This window comes from Pipistrellus hanaki (assembly GCF_964339955.1).
Source record: "Pipistrellus hanaki genome assembly, chromosome: 12".
Lineage (NCBI taxonomy): Eukaryota > Metazoa > Chordata > Mammalia > Chiroptera > Vespertilionidae > Pipistrellus > Pipistrellus hanaki.
Genome location: NC_140514.1, coordinates 21,770,696 through 21,789,779, shown reverse-complemented (window position 1 = coordinate 21,789,779; position 19,084 = coordinate 21,770,696). Strand labels below are relative to the sequence as shown.

Below are 19,084 nucleotides of genomic sequence, written 5' to 3'. Positions count from 1 at the left end.
TTGAATTTTACTGTAAATTTAGACCACACTCCCAACCATGATCAGCAGAGAGATAAAGCTCATCACAACCCTTAAAAATACATAGTGCAGTGAGGGCCTGGGGAGGGGGCTGGCGTGGGGGAAAAGGAGAGAAAAAGGAGGGATATCTGTAATACTTTCAACAATAAAGATAAATTAATAATATATATTTATTTATAATATATATCTTTCAGGGATGGGACAGAAACATTGTATTGATAGCATCTATTTCAGCTTTAAAATGTTTTTTTTTTTTTAGATCTTCTAACTGTAACAAATATGAATGACACTAAATATGCATTAATGTTTTCAGTATAGTGAATACATGACTGTGCAAAGGAGAAAGGGAACCTCTTAAAAGGTATGGATTATGTCACAAAATTTCAAGAGGACAATCACCAATTAAAATTTCAAATGGAGCTTTCAAGTCCTAGGCACAGCAATGCCACTGAAGGAAAACGTGCTCTCTCAGCTAGCGGCTTCTTGCTCAAAGCAGACACATGGGCTACCCTGGGAGACCCAGCCCAGCCCTGACAGCCTCATGGCCGCAACCCGTTCTCTGTAATCAGGTGAATTATTCTAAGCCTAGAGAAAGGACTACATGGGCACAAGACCTTTTAATTTGTAGTTATTTCTGGGACACCAGAACTAACAAACATATTGGTCCAGCATATACAATAGAAGAGATGCTGTTTTCAGGCTTGAGAGTACTCTTTAGGCTGGTTAGAGCTTGTTTTCTGAGCCTGGACATGTCAATGAGCAGGGGTGGTATTATGATACTTTCATGCATAGAACTTAATACAGCTATATTACATTTATGTGCCTTGACAGCCAGAGATAATTCTTATATACTGCTGTATAGAAAATGCATTTTCACAACAGCATATAATAATACTAGAGGCCCAGTGCATGAATTCATGCACAAGTAGGTCCCTTGGGTGGTCTGTGGGGATCAGGCCCCAGATCATGCCCCCAGCTTCCTAGCCCCGCAGCCCTGCCTGGCTTCCCACTGTGGCCTGGTGCCATCCCATCACATGATTTACCACCTTCCCTGCTGCCACCGCTGGTGCTGTCTATGGGGTGATTGGGCCCCCTGCTCACACCTGCCTTGGCCTAGTGCTGCTAGCTCACTTGCTCCACCATCCTGTTGCCACAGTCCTCTCTCTTTGGGGCCCAAAGGGGCTGACAGCACTTTCTCTGCTGCCCACTGCCAGTGCAGCATCTCCTACACCTGCCATGCTCCACGCCACCCCCTGGTGTCGAGTGCATGTCATAGTGAGCGGTCAAACTCCTGGTGCAATAATTTGCACATTAGGCTTTTATTATATAGGATTCTGTAATTACATATTCATATTTGTTATATAGAAGAAGTAAGTTCATCAAAGTGTTAACAGGTGTTGCTTCTAGGTGGTGAAATTTTGATGATTTTTATTTTTATCTGGATGCCTTCCTGTGTTTTTTATAATCAGAAGAAAACTTAGCTACTTGAAAAACAATTATATAGGAAAGATAACTTATGAGGACTGGCGTCTGTGTGTGTACACTTGCACAGTCTCCCTCCCTACCCTACTGCTAAAATCTTCTGCCAAGTAATTTGGGGAGCCGTGTTCTTCTGCTCTCCATCCACGGGGCTCAGGGCACCCCTGGGTGACGTTCCCACATCCCTGTCCTCCCTCCACATCCTGCTCCCCGCTCAGCAGCGTCATTGAGCTGCCCCCACACTGGGGGCAGGCATTCAAGAAGCAAGGAAATATTATGCAAGAGCACAGGAAGTCAGAGGAGACAGGATTCTGGGCAGGCCTGGCAAAGAGTCTGTGTGAACTGCAGTGAACAAGCGGACTTTGCTCAGCGGGGCCGAAGCCAGCAGAAAGCCTTCCCAGGCGGCCGGGGAGAGCCGTCCACCTCAGGTCTCCGGCCAGTGGGAAGCCATCCAGAACTTGATGTACCTGATGAAAGGCAGATAAACCCGAGTCCCAATATTTCCACTTTTTTGGCGCAATTTCAAGGTGACTCCCCAACAGTCATGCACTGTGACTCACCTCTGCCCCACGGAGTGCTCCCCCGCCTCCCCAATACAGCGTAGCTCCATTCAGTAATTTTCAAGCCTGTTCCTCTCAAGGCCGCCGGCTTTCTGACTCAGTTCTTTCTCCCTCCTCCTCCCTTCTGCCTCAGGTCAAAAGACACGGTCCTTTGGGTATGTGTCAAGATCGTGTCAATCATCTCATGTTAGTTTCAACTCTGAGCACTCCAGTATGTTCACTTATACACACACACACACACACACACACACACACATATATATATATATATATATGCATATATACACAAATGGCAGCGCCAAAACCCCCTGCTTCTGTAGCAGTTTATGTTTTCTAAGCCCAAACTAATTGGCAAGGCAGCGATCTGACAGATGGGAAACTGAGGTTGAGAATGAGTCCATGACAGGCTGCAGCGTGGTGTCGTGTTGGAGGTGGGAACCAGGGCTCCTAGTGAAGGGTACTCTCACCCCTGAGCAACCAGCCTCCTTCTTTCCTGGCATTAGAAGACCAGGCACTGTCCCTCCTGATAACACAGCTGTTCCGTTTTGTAGAAACCACTGGGCAGTGCCCGTTCTGTCACTTCCTTCTAACGGGTGCTCCGGCTGCTGCTGTGGAAGTGGGTCCAGACCCTTTCCCTGCTCAGTAGTGATTTCCAAGGCTCTGCTCCCCTCCAGCATAATAGAACCTCCTCTTGTAGAAGAGGAATTGCAGGGGAGTTGGAGAGGCTTCCTCCAAACCCTCACCAATCACCTTTAACCTCCCTTCTCCCTTCCCTAAGGATGCACCTGGAAACAGTGTGTCAGAACAAGGTTCCACTGAGACTTGACGTCACGATGGAACTGGAACCCCAGAAGGATGTTGGAGTTTATCTTGCCTGCTTCCCACCTATTGGCCCATTTTAATGATGGAGAAACTGAAGCCCAGCAGACACCTGCCTGGTTAGCACTCCTCTTTTCTTCCCATCAGGCCACAGGAACTCCACTAGACACATCAAGACATTTCCCAAGCAGAAAGCGCCTAAGCCCATGTGGTAGGCTAGACAGTACCAGGCAGAGCAGGGCTGTGGTCCTAGGACCCCCACTCCCTTTGCCACTCTTAGGAGCAGGCAGTGGCGTTTTAACAGGAAGAATCAGCCACATAGGGAATGACACCCACCCAGTCACTACCCCTGGCCTGACAATTGCTAATTGTGGTAAGGACCGACAGTGGCATTCTCCTGGGACTCTGCTGTGCATTTCCAGACGCCACAAACACACAATGGCTCCTACTCCTCCGGTGTAAACACGTTGCCAAATAAGACAAACAATAACATCGCCACGACAGAAAAAGAAGGTGCCTGGAGAGACGGCACCGGGCTGTGGAAAGAGGCTGGGGCGGGGGATCTCTTCACATGGGCTGTACCGCTCTCTGGTTTGGGGATCCCATGTTTGTGCCTCAGTTGTTTCATCTGTGTGATGAGAATGATAAGTGCTTTAATCTACATCCTGAGCTTTGGCATAAACAAACACTGAAGAAAGGTAAGAAATGATAATACAGAGTTGAAGACAAAGACCTGCAAGCCTGGGCTGATAGTTCACTTGACCTATACTTAAGGAGCGTCTTGTATGTGCTCAGCGCTGCCCCAGACACAAAACATTTGGTGTTGAGCAACTCAGCACAGTCCCTGGACTCAAGGAGCTTACCTCAAGGAGCTTACAAACTAGAGGGGTGTGACAGACAATAAGCAGACAAATAAATTACAGCATTTGTGGAGTATTACTAAGAAAAAGAACAGAGATGAAGATTAATGGAGGGAGGTCTAGAAAGGCTTCCTTGAGGAGGTTATATTCAAACTGAGACCTAAGGCCAAAGGCAGCTGGCCTCATGCAGGGTAGGGCAGAGGGAAGGACAAGATCAAGGACGAGGTGTCTGGGGTGCTAAAGATGATGGATCTGAAGCTAGAGTTGACCTGCCAAGTCTCAAATCACGATGTGGCCGAGCCAGGCCCTTCACAACCAAAGCCTCATTCCACTTCCAGTAACTCCTGCAGGCCAAGGTGCCTTCTAGGCATGCATGCCCTTCATGTATAGATCCACCAATAAGCTGTCTGACCTTTTAAAGACCATGGGTCAGGCATGTAGAGAGCCCACCATGTTGAATGATGTCTTGCATATAAGATGAAAGAAACAAATGGAACCTGGGCAGATGTACTGTGGATGCAGCCTTTCAATATACAGATTTGGGGGTGCTAAGTCAAAGGGCAAATTCTCATTCATACAGGACAGCCGTTGGAGTGGACCCTTTATCTCCACAGGTAAGGGAGAACGGCCAGGCATGGAAGGGGCACATCTAAGGTCAGACTATTTTTCAGGAGTCCTGGAGGGTTCTTCAGTCTCTTGGTGTTGTTAGGTTCCCTTGAATCTCAGAGTATGGGAAAAATATAGCTCATACCCTGAAATCACTATTGGAAAGAGCTCACACTCCTGAAAAAACCAGCCAGGGGGTTGGGGGTGAGGGAATTGGGACTTAAAGGCCTGGGAACAAGCATCTCTTTTTAGATTCTCCTAAGACTCCCAACTGCAGACAAATCACTCCAACAGGTAATGATGTGCCAAGTGATTATATTGCTGTGCTTATTAATAATGATGCCTTAATGGCCTGCACTTTAAACTTTTCAAAGGTCTTTCTTGTAATATAATGGTTGCAAAAAGATTTTAAAAGTGTAATATACTTTTTAAACGCCTGGTTTTATTGAAACTCTAGCTCATTTCTACCTCCTAATAGTCCTCTTAGAAAGCAGTTAGTGTGTCTAACCCCCAATTAGGAGTGGGAAAGATGCAGAGAGGTTGCATTACCTGTTCTAGGTTACACAAGAGTTCAATATTTCTTAGCTTTTGCTTTACCAAACAGATCCCTAGACCCTCTTGAGAGCTCCTCTGAACCGCACATGTAGGCAGTCTTTGCCAGGGACTCAAAAGAAGGCGTCCCCAGGAGCATTTATAATCTGTTTAGTAAAACAAAGGCTAAGAAATATGGAACTCTTGTGGTCAGCCCCTGACACTAATTTTGGAGGAATTCAAGTGGGTGAAAGTTTGTCTTTTTCCAAAATAAGCATGTACTCTGCCTTGGCCCGGAAGACCTAACTCGAGGAGAGGTAAGCTGTCATCATTACCCTCATAACATTTGGATCCATTGAAGGAGCTACGGGTAGCCCAGGATCATAGGGCTATGTTGATCTGAATATCGAGAATGTTTCTAATGTGCTCAAATGAATAGCTCAGAAAAGAAGGAATCAACATTCACAGTCATCTCAGACTCCCAAGGCCCGACGCCAGCCAGCACTGTGGTGACCACATCACACCCAAGTGTGCCCAGGTCCCATCACCTCTCTGACCCAGGTAGGAAAAACAGTTTTCTAGGAGTTCAGCAGAAATGAAGTTGAAAGTTTCAAAAGGAACCTTGATTTTGGAAAAGAGAAAAGAAAAACAAAACAAAACATGGTAAGTTTATGGGTTTTTATACCCTAACAGCATAGTCACAGATCAGCTTCGTTAAGACATCTTCCTTTGCCTTCCTGAGGTCTGTTTGCAGCTGTAGGAAGGTAGATGCTAGACTCAGATGTCTAGCTTTGGCTAGATTCAAGTTAACACTAGTTTCTAATCTATGGGTTTCTTAGGATGACCCTGAAGCAGCTCCCGGGGGAATGACCAAGGCCCCAGACAGCCCTATGTCTGGGCTCGGCTGTCCCCTAAAGTCTGGAGGAGGAGGGCTCCTTCCACCTGGCTCCAGAGGTCCCTCTTGGATTCAGGTCCAATGTGCAGCATCCTGCACAGAGTAGTATTTAAATGGTTATAATTATGCCACTGAGTAAAGGAGTTCTGCCTGGGCTGGGCAGCAGCTTCCCGATTCTACAATTATTTACTGATTATGGTGGGGATAGAAAAAGAATGAGATGAGACACGCAGTTGTCATGATGAGATTAAATTCCAAATCAAGCATTCAGGAGTTGCAGCCTCCCTCAAAGCACCACTGGACAGGGTACACTCAAGTAACTTGCTTGGCCTTTACTGGTGTGGGATCTTCTCCAGTGATTTAGGATCTCTGGCCAAGGCCCTGCTTGCAAGTGTCCAGCCATGACCTTTAGAGCTTCTAAATACCTCTAGGGGAAAGGTTAGACCTATTGGGAGAGGGAAAAGCCCCAGCTGCCCTACCCAGGTGACTCCAGAAATATGGCTCCTTTTTCTTTCTCTTCTGGCAGCATCCAGCCAAACATCAGAGCTCAGGCTTTAGGGAACGGTATGATACATCTCAGGAAAGGAGAAGGCCAGGGAACAGCTTGGCAGTATTGCTCCACACAGGGCATGCAACAGACAGTTACTGGTAAAGATAACAAAAGAGGTGGTCTGTTTGGATTGGGCCTCCTCCCTACAAACAGGGGAGTGTAGAAGAGATTGTCCTATCTCCCTGCAGTGATCAGATTCAAAAACCTGGAATCTGGAGTGAGAAAGGGGAAAATCAGATATCTCCCTCTGGTTCCACTAATTCCTAAGAGAGGCACGCACTGCTCCCAAGGCCCCAAGGCTGCCCAAAGATTTCATCACAACGTGACTCAGGGAGGACTGTCCCTAAACTTCCCAGCACCAGCCCAGGCCTGGTCTTTATCTCTCATCCATTAATAGAGCTCAAAATTAGACTCTGGAAGGAGCAGCTCAACAGCCCTTGCCTGCATACCCTGTGTATTTCTGCCTCCTCAGTTGACTCAAGCCCATGTGCCTATCAGAATTACACCTAATCTTCAAGACCTAGATCTTAATGCTCCTCCATTACACCTCCCTCTAATCTATGCTGATCTATATACTGAAGATCTATTTACCCCTATTCACTCTCACTTAATTACTGCCATCGTCTTCCGTTTGCTTAACGTTTTATGTGAGATAGCTTTGACTACCAAGACAGCAACATCTTAAAGACGGGCCTAGAGCAGCTGTTAGCAAAACCATCTTGCAATGTTTTAAGAAAAGGATCTTATGAACTTGTTGACCCTCCAACTAGACTATAAGCCTCCTGAAGGCAGGGGGTCCATCTAATGCCTCTTTATAACCTCACTGCATGGCATGGCGCCTGAATTTGGTAGGTAGTCTACAAACGTTTACACACAGTGATGATGCCTGCTTCCCCACAAACTCACTACATGCATGCTGGGTGACCAAGGAGGCCGGGTAAGGTGATCTGAGCAAAGGTTTCCACCTGTGCCTCTAATCCTCTGCACTGAGTTCCCAATGTTTCTGACATAGAACTACTGAGTCTGCATGCAGTTACTGGGCACCTCAATGTAGGCCTCTCTGGAAAGAAGAAACAGAAAAAAGTAACTAGGCCCCTTGGTAATCAGGGACAGATACTACACATACACACACACTCAATAACAACAACAAAAGTTGCAAAAGCATCATACAAATAATAAAAGACAACTGAAGACCATATAAATAAAGGGTAACCAGTGCTGCTAATCAGGGAGGGCTCCCCTGGGAAGAGGACTTCTTACAGAGAGCTGGGACTCTCCCGTGCACACTGTCCTGCCTGGCTTTTTTAATTTTTGAGAATAAGCTGTAGTGCTTTGCTGGGCTGTTTCTTGCCTAGGTATACTGGGCATTTTTGAAGTGAAGCATCGGCATAATACTAGCCTGATGTTTGCCTTTGATGTAAAATCATTTACCAACACCTGCCTGTGGTCCCCCTGCACTTTTCTTTTCCTCCTTCTTTCTTTTTAAAGCAAAATGAGTAAAGAACTCAAATCTACATGAATGAAAACAGCAGAGCCCAAGAGGCAGGGTTTCCAAAAGCCCAAGGGACAACAACGAAACAATTCTATACATTTTTTTTTAATTAGAATTTTAGGGATTCAAAATATGCAAGGTATTATAGGACACATCAGGAAATTAGACATCCTTGCCCTTGAGCAACATGCGATGTTGTTGGAAAGACAAGAGCACATAAAATGTCATTAGATAACAAGGAAACATAATCGGGCAGGCTGTTTGGCAAACATAACCAAGTGTTAGAAACAAGTGGAGGGGGAGGGGCCAGCGTGGGAATTACAACCGAAGGGTTTGCAGGAACTAGGGGACTTGGGCTCACACTAGGGAAGTGTGAGATATTTGAGTAGAAATTAAGGAAAGGAACCTCCAGGATGGAGGGACTAGGGTGAAAGAACAGAGGTGGAAACGAGTCCTGTGAGAGAGGGCAGACAGGCCTTTGAGGCAGAGAAAGGAGGTCTGCCTATTTGGAGCTCAGGAGGCACGTTGGATGATGGTGAATGGGGTGAGAGCTGGAGGGGAGGAAGGGGGTTCCTTACTGTCAGTGAGGTGGATTCCCACTGCCTTGTAGACTGCCCTTGGGTAGAAAACTGGACCAAGGATCCATGTCTTCATCCAGGGTCTGAGTGTGTCTAGCTAATCCTTGAAGATCTTTAAGAGAAACACTCAAATCCATAAAAGACACCCCTTTGCCACTCTGAAGACTCAGTGCTCTGAGGACATGACAACCCTAATAGGCCTAAAACAGGGCAGCCTCGGCACCATACACACCTCACTGAGGGGCCAGGAGAGCTATCTTAGCAGCCTGAATGCTGCCTGGTTGGTCAGACAGCAGGGAAATGCAGGGGACACTAAAGTCCACAGAGCACCAGAAAACTCCAGTGCCCGGGGAGGCCACCGAGTACTCTCGGATTTCCCCCTCACTTCCTGACCACCCCAATGGGCCTCACCAAATGGAAAGGGCATGCCAGGGAATCTAGAATGAAGGCAAGAAAGCCCAAAACTGGGAAGGACCCCAGCTGGCTCCCACGCCCCTCTCACCATTAATGCCCCTAAGCAACTGGTATAGAATAAAAGACAGGCTCCTGCCACACAGTGATATAGTTACATTTATAGAAGCCTCTCTGGTCACCAGTGAAATGTGACCTTCATACTTTTCTTATCTTAATATCTGGGTAAACATCTGTTGTGCAAGCACACAAATAAAGGTTCTAAAGGTGAAATGTGGTGTGTCCGGTAACACCACACTGCTCCCAGCCCAGGCACCAGAAAGTCCTTTTGGCACTGCCGATGCCTTCTCTCTCCCTTTACCCTGGGCACCAAAATTAGCATCATCAGCCTCAGCCAGTGCTGGAGTGAATGCTGCCATTCTAAAATAGCACCGGACAACTCTTGGAAACACAGGGGAGAGATACAAGGGTCCAGTGGTTTGCAGACACTGAAGACAGCAATTTGACTGAAGTGCTTTTCAAGCCAAATGCAAAGGAAATGAGCATTATCAACATTAATTCTAGAATCTCTGTAAGTGCTACTCTTCCACCTCCCCGATTCCCCCTACGTAGCTTATTATAGACGCCTTATTTGATACCATTAAGCAAGACTGTTTTCATTCAGAAAAAAAATGTGTTCATAAAAGAGTGTTCATCGAATGGCTCGTGCTTCAATTCAAAAATTTACTTTACTAGCTTGCACAGTCCTGATTATTTCTGGAATACTCTCTAAAAATATCACGAGACATCGTGTATCCCAAGCATAACTTTTTTTTTGTCGTTTGCACATAAAATTCATAAACAGAGCCAGGCAACCTATTTTGTGCGTGTGCTGAGAGCCACTCTCTCTGTAACTGTGTGTGACGCATTTTTCCAGCACAGTCTTTCTCAATACTCCAAAGTGCTTCAGCAACAGGAAGTCGTAGAGGTAGGAAGGAGGCCTGTAAATATTTGCTGTAATTACTCATTAGTAATGAGAATAGTTAGCATTGAAATTCGAGTCATCCCCTTTGTGCTCCCGCCTCTTCATTGCCTTGTCCCAGGAGCCCAGGGTGCTCCATGGGGGCTTAGCCTCACCTGGGACACCAGGGGCCAATACTACACCTCATTGCAGATGGTGTGGCTTCTTTCAGCAGCTCAACTTCCCAAATACTAGGCAAACGTGATGTCTTTCCTTCACTCTCTGACCCTTACCCAGAGGCAGTCCAGACAAATCTTATGCAAAGTGGTGGCGATATGAAAATTACTTTATCAAGAGTAAAATATGCCTATCTGTTAGTATAAACATAAGAGACACAGAGAGAACACCATCTGGCTAAGCATATAGCACAGTGACTGAATGATTACTACCGAAAAAGAATCCTGTACTGTCACTGATATATGTTAAAGGATTTATAAAGTGTTTCTGAACTGTCTTAAATCGAGCCCATGTCCTTTTACTCATAGCAAACCACCCACCCCACAGGGTCACAGGTGAGCAGGGCACTTCAGACTGACATGATTCCAAAAGAGTCAACTAAAGACATGATAGAGTTGATTAATTGCTAAAAAAAATCCCACTATTGGCTGTCTGCTCCTCCCCCCCCCCCCCCCGCAATGTGGGCAGTGGGGGTTAGCCTCCAGCGTCACAATCATGAGTGAAGCCTACAGAGTCATTTTCCCCTCCTGTGTGTTCTCACACAGCCTCAAGCAGTACAATCCCTGATCTGTTAGGATTCCTAGCACTAACCTCTTAGGGTTTTTTTTGTTTGTTTTTTATTGGAGGGTGCCCGGGAAAGGAGGTGCACTGGAGGATTATAAGAAGAGAGTTATATCAATCTACTTTCATGGCTTTATAGAATTAGGAAAATGGCAAGTGGGTGAATGGCAAATAAATATATATATTTTTAGTGGGATCATTTTCCTTACTGAGAAACTACCCTTTCTGAAATATCTTTCCACTTGAGGAAAGGAACCGTTTCCCAGAGTCATTATCTTACACAGAAGTTACTTGTAACTTTAAAACAGAAGACTTTTTCCATTTAAGGTTAAGGGGTGGGGAGGGGGAGTGCCTCCTGGGAACACGTGATGTTTCTGGTGCTCATGCCATATAATAAGAATTTTGCTGATGTACAAGTGGCCTCTAGCAACAGCCTAAGGCAGTGAAGCAAACCAGTATTTCTGGAGGAATCAGACAAAACAACAAGGCCACTTAGGAGTAGATAACATCCCGGTCCATTCCACACCTGTTTCCTCAGCTCCAGAGATCTTCAAGGGCCTCTCCAAGCTTCTTGACTTCGTGCTTGCAGATCAGTTGTCTGACTTCCAATTGCAGGACCAGACAACTGGCACCACATTATCCCAACCTCCACTTGAAAATCACAGAGCCGTGAGTGGCAGGCACCCATGCATGACTACCACACCTATGGTGCTGTGCGACCATGCCTTGCTTCTCTTGGTGCTGTATGTGTCGGTGCAATTGTTTTACAGCTCTGCGAACACTCACGATGACTTCTGGGTTCACAGTGCAGAGCCAATGGGGTGATGGCTGTGAAAGCTCGGGGCTCATGAGAGAAAGGGCTCTATAAAAATGCAACGTTATTATTGCAACAACCAAAGCTATTCTTTATTCCCCTATCCATTCTTTCCTTCCTGTGCTTGCAGTTTCAAAAGATCAAAAGAGCCAGAGGAAGTCTTGTGCATCTTGATTTGGAGATGGTTCTTCAGAAGCCACAGAGGAAGACTTCTAACAGGTTCTTTTGCACAATGGAGTCCGAAGGCTAAAGTAATTATTGAAGTCTTGCCACCAGCTAAGGGCGGAAGGTGGAAAGCTTTGAACTTCTTAAGGGCAAGAAGGAACTGCCTCCTGCCAGAGTTGAGTAAAACCCACGAAAAATAAAACCCACAAAATTTTCAGGACTGCCAATTCCACCCTTCAGATCCTCAATCCCTGTCTGAGTGTAAGGTTCAATATAAGTGATGAGTCATGAAAGGGAAAGTAACTATAATAACTATAAATCCAACAACAAAAGCAGTTATCATTTATGGAGTACTTACCACGAGTCAGGAATGGTAATAAATACTCTATAGATATCTTAAAGGAGGTGAGGCGGCTTACATCATTGGTCCCGAGTATAGACTCTGGAAACATTTTGCCCTGTTCAAATCCTAGCTCAGCCCATATTACCTATTTCACCTTTGGCAATTCTCCTTTCTTTTTTTCTTTTATGTATTTTGTCTCAAATTTAGTTTAATTTTTTCCATCTCCATTTAGCCCCTCTATACCCTCTTCTACCTCTTCTTTCCCCCTCCCTCCACAATCACCACACTGCTGTCCATGTTCATGAGTTCTCATTTTTTTTTTTTTTTTGCTATATTTCAGTTTTTCCTTCAGTAAAATGGGGATAATAACAGGGCTTATCTCACAAAGTTGTTATTAGGATTAAAAGTTAATCCAGCCGGGACCGGTTTGGCTCAATGGATAGAGCGTCGGCTTGGGGACTGAAGGGTCCCGGGTTCGATTCCGGTCAGGGGCATGTGCCTTGGTTGCGGGCATATCCCCAGTAGGGGGTGTGCAAGAGGCAGCTGATCGATGACTCTCTCTCATCGATGTTTCTAACTCTCTATCTCTCTCCCTTCCTCTCTGTATAAAAATCAATAAAATATATTTAAAAAAAAAAAAAAGTTAATCCATATAAGTTCTAAGGACAGTGCCAACACAAATAAGACTAAGTGTTCGGGTTTTTTTGTTTTTGTTTTTGTTTCATCTATCACATATATGATTTTCCCCTAGGACACACACATGCATTCCTAGCACATAAAATGACCTCCCAGAAACTGTGTAGGGCCCTCAGCTCTCCTTTCTCCCATGGCTGAGGGCAGACGTGGGGTACAGGTAAGGTGAAGTTGCACCCAGCACCCGTACTAGATGCACACACCAACCCTCACTTCCATCTCGAAGACACTGAGAGACACTGGCAGGGAAACATCAGAAGTGTTTGGGACCCAAACAGAAAGACACTGAAATGTAAGGCAGTCACCGAGTCTAAGAGCCAGGGCTTGCCTTTCCCAGATCATAGAGCCTTTGAAAGGCTATTGAGAGCTGAACAGACTTCGCTCAGAGTGGGGGAAAAATACAAAACACGCTTATACACATAATACCTTGCATGGAATTTCAAAGGCTCACAGACCGTCCTCTGAAGCCCATTTATAAAGTCCAACTCAAGAAGCTCCCTCTTCCTTGGCCTCCCTGGCGTCATGGCTGCCTCCACAGTGGGACCAGAACCTCGAGCCCTCATTCCTGGATCCATCCCTATTGGATGATTCCCTCCGTGCCCACAGCAAGTGTGTAGAGAACAGCAAACATTCATCATTGGGAGCCTCTCTGACCGTGGTGTTGAAGTACATGACAAGGAATACTCTTGAACCCTCCCCCTTTTTCCTTATTCTCATTATCCCTGACACTGACTGCCCAGATCTGACCTGCCCTCAGAGCCAGTCTTTATGCTGGTGGTCAGCACTGACCCTGCTGATTCCAGGGAAAACTATGAACCAACCCTCCCACCCACAAACACACACAATACTTTTTAATCATAGTTTATGCTTGTGTGGATGGTTACAACGGCCTGAAATGCTACTGAGAGCTTATCTTTAGCTTCAAAATATTTGATCCTAACAGAAGTTACTTGTAAGCTGCCAGCTACCTATAGTTTTACTTAAACTTCCTGGTATGTCTTTCTCCCCATCCCTGACCAAACTAAGTGATTTGAAAACAAGGACCACGTCCCCTATTTCTCAGTCTCCTCTCCGATCTTTTTATGCAGAGTAAGAGTAGGCGTTTAATACGTGTCTGTTTTGTTATTGATTTATATCATGGTGTGAACGGCAGAGCTGGTTTTCATCATGAGAACAGGCAGGGGAGGGTACTAGGGGCCCAGTGAGCAAACTTGGCTAGCTTGACATGATTGGAAAAACCCGACCTGTTACGCACTAGCAGTGATGGTCAATACTAAGAGCAACAGGGAAGATTTATTAGGCTAAAATGAAAAGTTGGTATGGGACAGAACTGGGAAAAATATAAAAAAAGAACATTGAATATTACCAGATAGATTTTCTGAGAAGTAGAAAAGCCTAAATCTTGAGATAATTAATGACAGAAAATATTTTCAAATGTATTGGGCTAAAAAGTCCTAGAGCACTAAAATTATCTGATTGGTCCCTTCTATGTGTAAACATTTTATACAATAGATTCCTAGAAAGTTAGGATCACCCTACACATACATACATTTACATATACACACACACACACACACACACACACACACACACACACACCTGAGAGAGAGACAGAGACAGAGACAGGACAGAGTCAAAGAGACAGAGAGGATGAGCTATTGACTGATTTACATTCAAAGTGAATTAAACAGTTTTAGTCTTATGGTTTTCACTCCTAGTGAAAATGCCACCTAACTCAATATAGGAATCAATCTAATAGCTGCTGGGATGTCTCCTCTGACAGGAAGTTCTCCATTTCACAGAGCAATCTGCTCTGATGTGGAGGAGCCCTTTCACTGGTTTGTTTAAGGAGCTCCACATATAAAGTTTTTTCTAGTGAAATACAAGGAGAGCACTAAAGCAATGAATTCATACTTTCCAGAATTTACAGACACTGGGACCAACACCAACTTTACTCCCCCCACCTCACCACACCCTTTTTCCCACCAAAAAACAAACAGAATCCCTCCTGGTGCAGCCTGAAGTCTTTTATAATCTAGTAAAGCAAGTCTCCACTGTCTAAGGCTCAGCGTTTGGGAAGCATGGGCACTGCAATCCTCTGGAACTGTGCAAGTATGTCAAACTCAAAGGCTAACACGGGCTAAATAAACGACGCATGGGAGTGTAACATGCTTGGTCTAGAAGCACTTTAGCACTGGAGGTACTATTTTGCCAACAATTGGAAAATACATACTTAGTTGAAAGTAATAAACCAGGGTTCTAATTCTTACCAGAGCTAATTTTCCTTGTGACTGGAGGTCACTTAATCTCTCCGGGCCTCCGTGTCCTATCCAGAAAGGAAAACATTTGACTAGATCAGTGGTCAGCAAACTGCGGCTCTTGAGCCACATGCTGCTTGCGAGCAGCGGTTTGCTGATCTGTTGACTAATGAGTTTGCCGACCACTGACCTAGACTCTTTATTCCAATAATTACAAGCTGTTGTTGTTCCTTCTGATTAAGCCCCTATCCCAGTGGTCTGCAAACACATTAGTCAACAGAGCAGCAAACCACGGCTCTCTGATTTCCACAGTCCTGATAAAATAATTCTAAGCTCCATTAGTGACACTGAAAAAACCTGTTAGCCACAGCATTCTTTTGAACTTCATGAGAGCTGTACAAATTAAATGTTAAAATGCCCTAACCTGCATCCATTCTTTATCCCTGAATTCTGACAATGCAACAGAGACAGGTCAAATGTTGAAGGGATATTTATAGAAAATACATGTAAATTGAGAAAAACCTACCCTCCAATATTTCTGCCTTCAGTATATGGAAAAAACTGGGGGAAAAAAAAAAAAACTGGACTTGGGTTTTATTTTAACAGAGGAACAACTATGTCCAGCTGGCAGGGAGAGGAGGAGATAGTTTGAAAACTTCTGATCACGATGTCTCTGATGCCTTCTACCACTAAGTGCTCTAAGCATTCCTTGGAGAAGGTGTTCTGAGCTGGGTCTGGCTTTGGGGGTGGACTTTGATCCCTGACTCTCCAAGGACCTCATTTACATTCACTGGAACCACTTTCCAATTTCTAGGCGCCTAAAAACCTCCAGACTCTTTTCCCTCCCAGGGAAGGGATTATTCAGAAATTGTCTTATCGGAACGTTAGTCACCTAGACGCTTGCCAGCTCTTCGTGGAATCAGGAGCCTTGATTAATGAGGCCTCCATTTCACTCCTGACGTCTCAGTGCAGAGAGGTGAGGCCAGCACCCTTACCTAGCTTCAACCGACCATCTCTGATATCAACGGGAATGCCGCTATCACCCAAAGAGTGCACTTTGATACCTTCCATCAAGGCCAGCTGGCCAGCCAAACTCTTAGAAAGCAAACTCTTTATTATTAAACATTAACGTACCTATCAACACATGAACATTTTGGAACAACATGATCCTTCCCCCTCTTGAAGGGCTGTTAGAAGGGACATTGCAAGTATCTGTGCATCTTGAATTTGGGGGGAGAAATGGCTCTGCTGAACCATAAGAATCAAAACTGCTGAGAATTCATGTGCAGAATCATCATGTGAGAGCCCTCGTGGCATCTGCAGGCTGCACTTGGAGAGCCACTTACATGTTACACTAACTTTCAGTGTATCGGTTTTCACATATTTTAATTACACCTTTGTCCTGCAAGGAGCCTGCACCAGCCAACTGAGCCAGCCATGAAAAGTAAATATGTCTCTACACAATAATCCTAACAAGAATTAGACAGCCCTTCAAGGTACTCTGGGTGGTGAGGCGCATGCCCTTTGCCCTGCCAGTCTGTGACACAAAAATCAAGGGAGGTCACAAAGGGCAAGGCAATCCTGGCAGTGGTTTTCATGAATAATTCAGTCTGACTACCCCACTTATGGTTGCCTCTATCTTTAATGAAGGAAGCACTCCGGCCAGCTGTGTTGAAATAATTTACCCAAGTTTCTTGCCACAATTAATGCACAGAACCCATGCTGAGCCACATGGGGGAAGTTGACACCTTGGATATCTGTCAAGATCACCTTCTGAGAGAGAACCAGTCGGATCCTGGCATTCACCAAGAGGCATCACAGTTGTAAATGTCCAATAAGCTCCTTCTGCTGCTCTGGGGCCTGGAGAGTGTACCCATGGGAACTGACTATAATTTTGCTTTCTGAATGTTCAGTCATTATTATTGGTATTTTGAATTAGGATACATTGGTTTTACAAAATGTCCTGGAATCTTAAACTCTCCTCCCTGCCTCACTGCTTGGTCTGGGGTCTCGGAGTGGCTGGGCCAAAGCTCCCTCTTCCATCCCAGGCGGCCCGGGGGCGCCACAGAGATGTGGGAGGGGGAGCTGCGGTCTGGAAGAGGGAGCTGGGCTCAGTCCCCTGCCTCCAGCGATCCGGGAGCGGGAGCGAAGGGTCAGGGCGCCAGTCCAGAACAGGCACATTTCGCTCCCTTTTTATCAAATCCTTATCGCTGCGCCGAGTGGGAACCGCAGCTTTCCACACGGTTTTTGGCTCTGATCTTCAAGTGGAAGCCAGAACAGGCGCAAATCAACACAGGCGCTGAGCCCTGTGGGCCCCCAGCTCGAGGCCAGTCACCCCCTCCCTTTGTCGCTGCGCCCCGCATCCCCACCCAGCAGCCCTTCTCCCAGGCTCAGACCCTTCAACAGGTGGTGCACTCCATTCCGCTCCCCCAACCCCAGCTCTGTATGCCAAGCCTCCGCCTCCAAGCGCGGGGCCGACAGTTCCAGCCGCCCGGGCAGCACCAGCGGAGACAGAAGTGAGGGTCGGGCAGCCAGCGGCGCGCGGTTAGGGACGCAAAGCGGTACCCGGGCCGGTGCGGGCCCGCGCGCTGCGCGCTGAGCCTCGCTGGGAACGGGCTGGGCGGGGAGCGGCCGGGAGGGGGCAGGAGGGCAGTGAGAGTTGGCCTGGCCGGAGTGGCCTCTCACCCAGTGCCCAGAGGCCTGTGAGGGCCGGCAGCACACCGATCGCGGCTGCCCTTCTCTGTCCTCCGCAGAGAAACCCTGGGACCAGCCGGGAGCTCCCGGTGCAGCCTTCACCTCGCCGCGCACCGAGACACCTGCCCCGGCGGCGGCGAGGGAGCCGGGTTCACTGCCCGCCTCTCCACGGAGTCAAGAAGCGGGAGGATATGGAGGATATCGGGAAGGGAGTTTCTCCAAGCTTCGGTGGGATCTGGAGGCCCGGCGTGGGGGCCCTTGGCTGCTCCCGCGCTCGGACCCCGACCCCCTCGCCAGTTTGGGGCGCAGAGAGGACATAGCGACTCGTTTAGAAGGACCCAAAGGATCCGACGTGGATATACTGCCCGGCATGCGAAGAGGGGAAGGTTGACCTGAGTTAAATCAAAACCTAGAAAACCATTTCCACCTGCTGGCGCGGGAGCTGGGCGCAGCGGCGGGGAGTTACCGCGCGAGGAGCGGCTCCGACCCCGCAGGGCCGCCTCCGTGCGCTCTCGGATGCCCGATTCCTTCGGCCACAGAACCCTCCACTGTGAGGCTGCAGCTCCGTGTCCCCAGACGGAGCACCTGCTCCCCTCTTCCCCCCCAAAAAAACTTCCAAATCTATCCTCTGGCCTCAAAGATCTCTCTCTGCGAGGCTCCCCCAGCTGCCCCCCGCCGCGCCGGCGCCCCGGAGCGCGCCACCCCATTCGGACGAGCTCGCGGGCCGGCCTGGCGCCCGCTTACCTTTTCTTCTCCTTGTCAGCTGTCATTGTCGCCGTGGCCCGTGCAGACGCGGCCGAGCGCGGTGGGAGCTGCAGCCGCCGCTGCCTTCGCAGAGACCGGCGGGTGGAAAGGTCCTAGGCGCTCGCAGGCCCGGGAGCCGCACGCAGCCAGGTGGACGTTTGCGGGCGGCTGGCTGGCGAGGTGCGGGGACCGGGAGTGGAGAAAGGTGACAGGGAGGAACCTGCCCCGGGAGGCGGGGTCAGGGCCAGGAGTGGGAGGAGGCTGTCAAACGCCAAAAAAAAGAGGGCAGCGAGGAGGGCACGGACGTTCCCTCTTTCCGAGGAGGCGTCCCTTTTCCTAAGAAGAGACGTCGCCCCGACGGCCACAAGTTCGGAGAGTCCGGGGCGCAGGCCGAGAGGACCATACAGTCTCAGGACACTGCCGAGGATTGTACGGCCGGCTCGGGGCGCGGGGCGGGGCGCAGCGGGCGCCGGAGCAGTGCGGCGGGCCGCTCCCGGAGGTCTGGCTCCCCGGGCCGCCTGCCCACTTTAAAAACTCCGGCGGCGCGCGCGGGGGAGGCGCGGGGGGCGGGCGGGCACGGGGGGCGGGGCGGGGCGGGCGCCCGGGCAGGCCCCGCCCGCGGAGCCGGGCAGCCCACTGGTCCGGGCCAATGGCAGGGCGCCGCCGTCCGGGGCCACGGCCGGCCCCCTCACCCCTCCCCGCCCCCCCACCCCTCCTCGTCCCCCACCCCTCCCCGCCCCCCCCAACCCTCCCCGTCCCAGCGCCCGCTCCGCCGCGGCCCGCCCGCCCCGCCTCCTCCCCCCGCAGCTGCGGTGGTTGTTTATGAGGTTGGCAGG

At 48.2% G+C, this 19,084-nt stretch overlaps 1 protein-coding gene across 1 annotated transcript in view; it reads right to left on the bottom strand.

Moving 5' to 3' along the window:
• The window catches only part of EPAS1 (endothelial PAS domain protein 1), a 74,443-nt gene extending 55,672 nt beyond the window's left edge, over window positions 1-18,771 (bottom strand). The window contains exon 1 of the mRNA XM_084901003.1: window positions 18,249-18,771. Within this exon, the coding sequence (XP_084757129.1) occupies window positions 18,249-18,274 (26 nt within the window). The 5' untranslated portion in view covers window positions 18,275-18,771. The remainder of the gene's footprint in view (window positions 1-18,248) is intronic.
• Between the last annotated feature and the right edge of the window lie 313 nt (window positions 18,772-19,084).